Consider the following 10,317-nt stretch of genomic DNA (forward strand, 5'->3'; position numbering starts at 1 on the left):
TTGACCCAATTATGCATCTAAGGGTTAAGAATTTCCTTTTGCACAGGCACAGCATCCTACTCCATGTCTCACGTAAAAGACTTTTTCTGATTGACTGTGGACAGCATTGAACCCTTTGTGTGGACACCCAACAAGAAAACATGCATGTAACAGTTTTTTAACAGAGGGAGCAATGGGAAATTGTGGCATCGGTAAATTTTAAATACTTTCCTCGACTTGAATCCAAGACTTTTGATGTGATATAAGTGACGTATTTATGAGGCTAGAAGAGTTGAAAGAGTTTCTGTTGCAGATTGGGGTCATGTTGTATCCATTAACCATTAAAAAGTTATTTTAGTTTTACTATCTAGGTAATGGAAGACAAGTGGAAAGTTTTTTTGTTTGTTTTTTTTTTTTTTTGCAGGTTGTCATTCTTCCCACCTTTTCCTTTTGTGGGCAGTAAAGACTTGCTCATAAAAGCTTATCAGTTTTACGTCGCTGGTGCCTCTTCTTGGTCTGAAATAACCCACCGACCTAAAAAAGAAGGACAAGGCCACATCATTATGGTTGACACCTTTTTATTACTTAACTCTGACTTGTCAGTTCTAGTTTTATTTGAACTCTGTGGTCACTCTTGTGATGGCACATTTTCCGTTTATGGGTCTTGTTGAGTAACACAGAAGACATCTCAGAAACTTGATAAGAGGGTCTTCTTTGTAGAAGTCTGGCCTGAGAATGATCTTTGGCACATTTCCACCTTCAGTGAACTGTAAAACAGATCCTCCTCTTCGTGAGATGTGACCTGCACATGTCCTCCATGGTTCAGCATCTTTAAAAGTATTAGTGGGTCCATATTTCTTTGTCTTGACATTTGACAATTTGTTGGCTTTTGTTGTGTTTTTGTTGTATTTTTGGACCTTTGTTTGGGTCTTAGAGGATATAGCTTCAGTCCTGGGGAGGTCAGGTCTCAGTCACTGCACAGTCTTATAGGATTATTCCCAATAATCCCCAGCTCATACAGGATGGACAGAGTGGCAAAGAGGATGTAGCAGACGAGAGACACGAGTCCCAACTTCCAGTCCAACTTCCATCCGTTAATGTGAACGGCTACGAACAGGAAGACGATGGAAAGGAGGAGTGTGGAGGAGATGAAGACCAGTCCAGTGCTGTTGACCTCTACGGGGTTGTTGGTGTCCACAAAGGCGGTCTTAATGAACCAAGGCAGGCCGAGACACAGCATGTCAAAAACATTAGAGCCCACGATGTTTGACATGGCCATGTCGGCTTTCCCTGATGGACAGAAAACATGTTTTTATATTGCTTCAATGTCTCTATTCACACAGAATTACAGTAGTTAAGTTAAAATAGCTTGTTAGTTGAATTAAATAGTTAAATGGCTGAAGGGAAAATAAGTTAGTAAAGTGTGTGATTGAATTACAGCTGACAAAACATGACACTGATGTTTACCTTCTCTGGCCACCATCACGCTGGCCACAGTGTCAGGTATACTGGTCCCAGCAGCAAGCAGAGTCAGTCCCATAACTGTATCTGGGATGCCGAGGGTCTCACCTGTTGCAGAACAAGTATTTCATTCAGTTTAAAAATATTAGCATGAGCCTTACAAAACCCAGCAAGTATAATGTGTGTAAAGGTCACTATACACCTCCAGATTCCCAGAAATATTATATAAGCAGTGGTAGAAAGAAGATTTATTCAAGTACAGTTTAGAGGTACTTCTAATACTTATATGAGTACTTATACTTATATGAGTACTTTTAATGGTACCACTCAACTACATGTCAAAAGAAAATATTCTACTTTGTACTCCGCTAAATTCATTTGACAGCTTTAGTTACTATCTGCTTTTATAATGAAGATTTTACACAACAGAAAATACAACAAGCTTTTAAAACACAGCACATCGTTAAAGATTAAACCAGTAGTTTTCATCTTTCTCAGCTTCTGACGTTTTACAAAAAGCTGTGTGTAGTTAGTAGGGCTGGGTATCGTTTAAAAATGTACCAATAACAGTACCAATACTAATACCCTTTAAAGTGATACTGATACCAGTGGAGTCCTTCATTCGATGCCTTTTATGAAGGCTCTTATTTATGAAGAACGCATGCGGTGATTGGCTGCCAGCAAAACCATTTTTTCTAGTCATTTTAATATTTTCGATTAAAACTTTCAATTTTCAGGCACCAAAATAATCACAAATTAGGTTCACTGCTCACTAGAGATTAAATAATCTCAACTAAAGTTATAGTTCTGAAAATTTATTTCAGAGCTCAAGAGTTTAAGTTCGGCTCAAAACTCAAAATGAAATGGTGAGTTGTCTCAACTATTTATTTAGAGTGCGAATTGATTCTTACATCCTTTTAACTATAAAAATATGTAGGCAAAAAATATTTTGTCTATGGCACGGTGCCTCCATAAGCTAGCGATGGATGCCAAATCAAAGCTAAATAGAAGTCATCAGGGAAAAGAGAGAATTTAACAGCTGTAGCTCCAGACAGATTTTTTTTTTTCTTTTTTTTTGGCCAAATTTGGCTCTTGCAGACCCCTGCTTTAACTACATTCATGAAGGTCCAATTTATTTAAAACTACTACAAAAGACTTTCATATTGTGTTGATGGAGGACACTGTTATAACCAGTAACATCTAACATCAAAAATAAACGTACTACTGACTGTAACTTTGCTTCATGGCAGGAATTAAGAATAACTATCTAGAACTAGCCGATCTTCTCGCTGATGGTCTCATTTGCTCATGCAGGTCATATAGAGGCGTCAGTATTGAAGTGAGATTCATTACCAGTTAAAAACTCCTTGTAGTAAGTCTAAGTAAAAGATCTGAATGCTTCCTCCACCAGTGCATGACCTAGCGTCCTCAGCGGAGCTATTAATCTGACTGGAGGCCATTGTGAGAAAAAATATTTTCAGTTAATCTTAAGCTCCACTGATACCCAAATATTAAGCACACATTTTGAACCAACACGTCCGATGCATTATTACCATCCTGCCTGAGCTGTGCAACCTTTAATGAGCTCTCTGACTCGTGCACTGTGCCGCTAACAGAGCAGAGGAACATACTGTATGTTTGTACCTGCTCGGGTCCCATGGCTGCTCTTTCATAAGACTAAAACCCTCCCTGCATGTGAGTCTATCTGACGACTACAGGATAATAATCTCATTATGCTTCAGTAGACCTACCACCGTCACATGATGGAGCTGTCCTTTTAGCCTGATCCTACTTCGGTTTTCTACTTTCCATCTCCGTAGTAGATGGTGGTAAAGCCGTTCTTGGACCCGTGCCTGTGGGTCGTTCTGTATGTACACGCAGGCCTCACATGACTGTGTTTCCTTCAGGGTGAAGCCGGCTGTAATCCTGGGGAGGCACATGGCTCACTGGAGCTACAATAACCCCCCTCTTCACTTTCCAGGACAATGGCATCCCAGGAATTAGCCAGCAGACCAAACATGTGATTCTACTCTGCAAATGAGACATTTTTTTCTCACAAGTTTCAAACGCTTTTGCGATCCACAAAGGCTCTCTAACCCTGTGAGTGACGGCTGATTCCCACCCGCAGCCGATGTTGTACACAAGCTCTAAAAAGTTCAAAGCAAAGATCTTACCCACAACGGTGACCATCCACACCAGGATGTACGTGAACCCCGAGATCCACACCGCTGACATGAGGAAGGTGATCATGAACCACTTCTTCCAGAACCTTCTCCTGCAGTCGGGGATGGTCAGGAAGAGCAGAGTGATGATGGGCAGAGACAGAACCCAGAGGATCCGCCTCAGGTCGCTCTCCGGCACGGCAAACACGCTTTTATGCTCTGCTGGGACGCAAGCAGACAAACAAGTTTAAGAGTAGATTTGCATTATTGTACACAGTGTGACATTTGTCGGGGTCTGTACCAAACAAACATGTTTTCTTCGCTGGGAAATACCTGCTGCACTACAGTCACATTTTTCTTTTCCTTTTACTTTGCATCACATCATCTGGGGTCATGTAGGTGGATACGTCATGTCGAAAATACTGGAAACCTGTACACTTGTGTCACTAGGGGCGTTTTCATATTAGGTATGATTGCATTATACTGTGCCTGAGTGCGATTGCCCACCCTCCCTCTACTCCTCTACTGCTCAGCTTTTACATCAATAATGTTGTTCTGTACCCAAGGACACGACTGTTATTAATGTTAAAGGGATGGTTTGGATTATTTCATGTGCGGTTGTATCAGGTACTTAGTATAATAATATAGTCACTGTATTACCTGCAGTAGATACCGGCTGGTGGACCCCAGTTTGGAGAAGCAGAGAGGAGTGCCAGCATGGAAGTTAAGCAATGAACTGCTGTGTACGGCGTCAACAACAGCAGGTATTTTAAGCACTTTATTCGCTGCTTTACTTTGCTGTCAGACAGCCTTGTCCGATGGGAAACCGCTGTTACACAAAACAAATATCGCTCTCTTCAAACCAACCAAACTCCATACTCGAAATCAGCAATTCTACCTCACAGAACACGGCAGTCGCTGGTCTACTGTTGCCTCAGTTTGATAGTTTGTTTGTGTTATTGTTTTAACTTTGGTGAATCCAAACTATCCTTTTAAAAAACCAAGGTCAAACAATAACACAAAGAAACTAACAGATCAAAGCAGTGGAAGACCAGCAGCTCTGTAAAGTAAAATTATTGATTTTGCTCATGGACTTTGGTTGGCTTAGAGAGAGTGACATTTGGCTTATATTTTCCCATCGGAAAAGGCTGGCTGACGGCAAGATAAAGTTTGGGAAATATAATACTTTTTGTTACTGACTCTGTCCACAGCAGTACATTGCTTAGCTTCCACGCCGGTACTTCTCTCTGCTTCTTTAAACTGTGGGTGCGCTGTGTCTTTTTACCTTCAGGGATCTCGTTGAGGCCGTGCAGGCTGAGGGACAGGTGAGAGTATCCCGAGTCGTCCTGGAAGATCCCGCTGTCTGTTCTGGAGCGACTGTGGACTCGCAGACTGGTGTCGTCGTTCCAGCCCATCAGGGGCTGCGTCTCCGTCTTCTCGCCGGACCCTTTACCCAGACAGGTGCAGCAGGGGCTCAGCTTCCTCAGGACAAACTCGCTGATGCGAAGGTCGAAGCACAGAACCACGATGTAGACGGCGTAGACCAGCAGCAGACTCATAGCATCATACCTGGAGACAAAACATACAGTTTGACCATGGGGTCAGATATAAGTGATAAGTCAGGTCTCCAACCTTTTGTTAGACAAAGCTTAAAACATGCATTTTAGATGAATGAGATGTAAGAAAACATTCAGCATGTTGCAGCCATTAACACTGAAGACAATTTAAGTGAGACAGTTTTGTTTTGGTTTCTTTCTTTTTACAACAAAAAACGTAGTTCTGCTGTTCAGTGTTTACGATGCAGTGTTGTAGGATTTAACAACACTGACTTTTATCTTTACTGTCCCTATAATAAATGTAGCAGTGACTGACCTGTACTACACAGATCTTTTTTCATTTATTGTGGCAGTGGATGATGCAAACAGCACCATTAAGTCTCTTTTTCACACCAGCATGTTGTTTTTAAGTCATGTTTCGGTTACTTTTTTTTAAATTTTTTTTTATTACAGTTTGGTTTTAATTTTGTTTTTACAAGAAAAAAAGGACAACACCTTTTATGAAACTTCATATCTGGATCATCATGAAGCTGTGCTCTTTGTCAGCTGATATTGTGTCTTAAAGTCAACATTAATTCCATTACTCATGGAAAACTTTTAGAAAAACTGAATGCTACTGCAATTGCTGTTTTTATGATGCGATACTGTTGATTTTAACAGCATGTACATTTATTGCTCTTTACTGTCCGTGTAATAAACATGAATCACTGTACTGTACTGAACAGTTGTTTTGTGATCTATTTTCATTCGTTGTTCTCAGCCTCACGAGACGCAATAAACACCTGTATCTAACACTGTCTTTTACAGCCACTTTAAATTAAGGTGGTGCAAGGTCTTGAGTTAGCGCACACAAATATTGTACACTCACCAGAACACTTTGTTATCAGAAATTATGGCAATAACAGCAGCGACGCTGATGCCGTATGCCAGGCAGTCCCTGAACAGTGGCCAACAGGTGAGCCGCCCCGCCTGATAAAGGAAACAAAAATAAATGCTTTACAGCTTGTACAGCACAACATATACCAGTATTCTTCCGCTTTGACCCAGCAAAGGAGCCGCTCTTATGTACAAGTAGTCAGAGGTTGGGTAATGTTCCTGTGAATATTGTGTCAGAATGTACCATAGAGGCCAAGAGTCCACATGCAGCACAGATTCCTAACAGGTTGTACACTGCTGATCCCACGATGGTGCTGACCCCAATGTCTCCCTTTGTCACAAACACACCTAACACACAAACAGAGCACATGTTAGCTCTAAAGACAAGGAAACAAACAAAAAATAATCAAGTAAAACAATAAAGCAACGACAGGAAAAAATAAAACAAGTATATTACAGCACGCTTATATGACATAACAAACTGTACCTTTTATGAAATTAGATGAAAAACTGAAATAAGATTTCTTTACCAGGCAGTATTAGACCCTTATTAACCTGTTCAAGAGGGTAATTAAAGACACAGTATAACAGAACAGAACTGTACAGTAAACTAAAGTGAAATCACCAATCTGTGTGTGAAATAATACACTTTAGTTTACGGTGCAGTTCTGTTGTAATGTGCCTTTAATTTACCCCCAGTAATGTCTTAGAAGGATCTAACAGTGGGGATTAATGCACTTTAGTTTACTGTACAGTTCTGTCATAATGTGTCCCTAATTACCCTCTAAGAATGTCTTATAAGGATCTAATACTGGGAAAATAATACACTTTAGTTCACAGTGCAGTTCTGTTGTGCTGTGTCCTTAATTACCCTCTAGTAATGTCTAATAAAGGTCTAATAAATGATTTAATATTGCCTAATAAAGAACATATTCTTTATTTTCCATCTAATTTGACACAAACAACGGCTTCTTACATCTTATTAGTGAACTGTAAAAAGAAGTGCGACCAAATGTCCTAAACAAAGGTCACACGTCCTTTCTGTTCCCATCTGGCAGCGAAGTCACAGTTCATCAGGTTGGGAGGGGACACAGAGACAGTGATGATGATGCTGGTGTCATCATCATCATCGTCAACACTGCCGGTTGTAATTATTCTTATACTAATGAGGCGTGATTTACCCAGAAAGGCTGTGACCAGTTCGGGTGCAGAACTCCCAGCTGCCATAAACGTGGCTCCTGCAACATCCTGAGACAGTCCCAGACCTGAGAGAGACCAAGAACACGGGTCATGTCTAATTCATGGAATTGCATTATATTATTATTATTATTATTAAAGGACCTGTGAGAAGGATTTAGTGGCATCTTGTGGTGAGCTTACTTTGCTAATTAATTTAATCAAGCAAAAGTGCTGAATGTCGGCTGGTTCCAGCTTCTAAAATATGATTTTATATAATTCAAAATTGAATGTATTTGGGTTTTGGACTGTAGGTCAGTCAAAACAAGACTTCAGCTTGGGCTCTTAGGAACTTCAGCATTTTTCAACATTTTGTAGACTTCCATGGACTAAACGAATAACTGAGTTTTTGAAATAATAATAAACAGATCGATGATGAAAATAATCATTGCTTAAGTTTAATGTAAATGTAATTCAGTGGTTCTCCACATTTTTCTGACACAACCCTCTTCAGAAACCAAACAGATTAATGCTTCACCGTTTTTATCTATCAATCATTAACAATGATAGGGGGAGACGCTAATAAAAAAGGATCAAAGTTGAATCTTAGTGAAATAAAATTCTGCACAAGCACATGAGCAAACTCTTGTAAGTTGATTTCCCTTATATAAATCATATTCATTCAACTCTGTGTCACTCCATATTTTTCCCCTGGTAATCCACACCCACCCCGACTGTGACTCTACGCCCCACCAGTGAGAACCACTGATATAACTGAAGATAAAGGCACACACAACCTCATCCACAGAAGAAAAAGTAGAAACACAGCAGAGTGGAACCACCACAGCCACACCCTGGTAAAAGTTACTTCCAGTCATTAAAATCCAAGTAAAAAAAACTATATATCATATCATATGGACTTAAAACATTTACACAAACTGTCCACTTATTTAGACATTCATAAAGAGTCCTACAACATCACTACTGCCTAATCCTTTGAAATTTATCCACATATAAAATATCTGTGGCTGCTGGATGTTATAATAAAATCACTGCAGCTTCAAAACAGCAGCTTAACTTTTACCCTTAATCTAACATCACTAATTATACATAGCCTGCAGTATTACAGTTAATATAAAGTTGCAATGACCCCCACCACCTCCATTAAAACATACAAGCAGGCAGTGGTGAAAAGTAACTAAGTACTGCACTTAAGGACAATTTTGAGGTACTTATGCATTAATTGAACATTTCCCTCTTATGCTACTTCATCAATGGGCCATTCTGCATAACCAGTATTTTTACTTTTTGTATTTTAATGCTAATATGATCAATAACATGTAATAATGTTAATGATATGTCAAAGATCTGAGCAGCACTGCAGATTGAACAACTGTACACATACAAGGTATTTGATGTCACTTACGTTCACTGATCACCTCTAATGAAGGCAGGAAGTAATCATCGCAGACTATCGCGACAGCCAGAAGCATGTAGAAAATAAGCATAAAATAAATGACGAGTCCTCCATCCTTCCTCTCCTGCACCGTGAAGAAGCCTTCAGGGAACTCGGAGGACTGTGGTGAGATGCACTCTGTCTCATTCTCTGAAACACACACACACACACACACACACACACACACACACACACACACAAACACAAACACAAACATCACTGACAAAATATCAGCACCAACAACAAGGAGCCTGTTGCTGCAGATCTGAACTCTTCACGGCAGTTTCACGGTGTTTTTTAACGCCAATCAGACATGAGGATTAACAGAGCAAACAACTGTCACAGCTGCTGAGCCACAATTGATTCCCCCACACTGTACAAAACACCAAAATGATCCGTGACATTGATAATGACACGTTAATCAGATTAAACTAACACAACAAACCTGTCTAGGAATCTTGTGGGAGATTTAAAAAACATATAAAGTTAGTAAAACATGATTTTAACACATGATTTTCTTACCAAGAGCCCGTCGCACCCTGGCCGGGTGGCTTTCCTGAGCTGTTTTTGCTGTAAATGACACAAGATGGATCGTGCAATACAAAAATATTACAAATCCTATAAAATACGGTATAAAATCTTTTCTCTTCTTTTTCTGCAGAGCTGCAACCTTAGTCATGTTCATCTGAGTCAGAAAAGTCAAATTAGCAATTATTCCAAGGAGTCATATATGTCTTTTTTTTTTTTTTTTTTAGTCTAACAAGCTTGCAAATATGAATTGAATGTGAGCTGAAGCTGCCTGTAAGCGCTGCATCTAACACTACACTACACTACAAGCTGCAAAGAGAGAGATTATTGGGGGGAGAAATCATCTTTTAAGGTCTGGCGCTACCAAGAGTGGGGGATCACGAGTTGTGAGTCATTCCAGTCGACTTGAACACACTCCAGCAGCCTGAGGGGCATCAGGGGTGTAATTCAACATAAAGCCACTTTAACACTCTTATATCACATCTTTAAATGTGGAAAGTCAGTAGTTTCTTTTCTGGTAACAGAAATTTACGTGCCTGTAAATATTTATAGGGGAGACTGGGGACGGTTGCAACGCTTTTTGCATTTCTCTCGGTTACTCTGCGACTGTTTGGAATATTAAACTTTAAAGGTGGAGAGTAAAGAAATACAAATACTCCATTACTGTACTGATGTAGAGTTTTAAGGTATCTGTGCTTTATTTGAGTATTTTTTTTAAAACTTTTTACTGATTTCAACTTAAATGGATGGGACAATAACACATAAAGAAGATGCATAATCGCGCACGACAGATGTAGCAAGATGAAAACAACTTAAAAGATGTAACAAGATGAAAACAGAGTAAAAGATGTAACTAGACCAAAATTAAGTAAAGATGTAGCAAAACAAAAACAATGTATTAAGACTTAACAAGATGAAAACGACATAAAAAGATAAAAATTATGTGAAACACAAAACAAGAATGTAAAATTATGCAACAAGACAAAAACAGTGTAAAAAAAGTTAACAAGATGAAAATGCTGTAACAAGACGAAAACAACTCAAAAGTCAAAACAAGACAAAAAAGTAAAAGATGGCAGACAAAAAAGACTTCATGAGACAAAGACAACCAAAACAGCATAAG

At 39.4% G+C, this 10,317-nt stretch overlaps 1 protein-coding gene across 2 annotated transcripts; it reads right to left on the bottom strand.

Annotated features, from left to right (window-relative positions):
- Positions 1–540: 540 nt before the first annotated feature.
- slc24a5 (solute carrier family 24 member 5) lies at positions 541–9,592 on the bottom strand. Of its 2 annotated transcripts, none has more exons than XM_084710523.1 (9): positions 9,189–9,592; positions 8,637–8,816; positions 7,216–7,299; positions 6,279–6,382; positions 6,027–6,127; positions 4,888–5,171; positions 3,615–3,824; positions 1,447–1,548; positions 541–1,269 (listed from the first exon to the last, which is right to left on the bottom strand). In XM_084710523.1, the coding sequence occupies exons 1-9, from the start codon at positions 9,349–9,351 to the stop codon at positions 947–949; spliced, it is 1,551 nt and encodes a 516-aa protein (XP_084566649.1). In that variant the 5' UTR covers positions 9,352–9,592; the 3' UTR covers positions 541–946. The 2 variants fall into 2 exon arrangements, with proteins under 2 accessions (XP_084566649.1, XP_084566731.1); XM_084710605.1 differs by having other exon boundaries at positions 3,615–3,821; positions 9,189–9,570.
- Positions 9,593–10,317: the final 725 nt, after the last annotated feature.

The sequence above is a fragment of the Lutjanus erythropterus genome, chromosome 1, assembly GCF_056507025.1.
Source record: "Lutjanus erythropterus isolate fLutEry1 chromosome 1, fLutEry1.hap2, whole genome shotgun sequence".
NCBI classification, from domain to species: Eukaryota; Metazoa; Chordata; class Actinopteri; order Lutjaniformes; family Lutjanidae; genus Lutjanus; species Lutjanus erythropterus.

Excerpts from the sequence above, each read along its gene's own strand:
- slc24a5 (XM_084710523.1), bottom strand. The coding sequence starts at position 9,351 with ATGAACATGACTAAGGTTGCAGCTCTGCAGAAAAAGAAGAGAAAAGAT. Across the intron at positions 7,300-8,636 it reads ATTAGAGGTGATCAGTGAAC|GTCTGGGACTGTCTCAGGAT; the intron begins GTAAGTGACATC and ends GGTCTCTCTCAG. Across the intron at positions 6,128-6,278 it reads GTGGACTCTTGGCCTCTATG|GCGGGGCGGCTCACCTGTTG; the intron begins GTACATTCTGAC and ends TTCCTTTATCAG.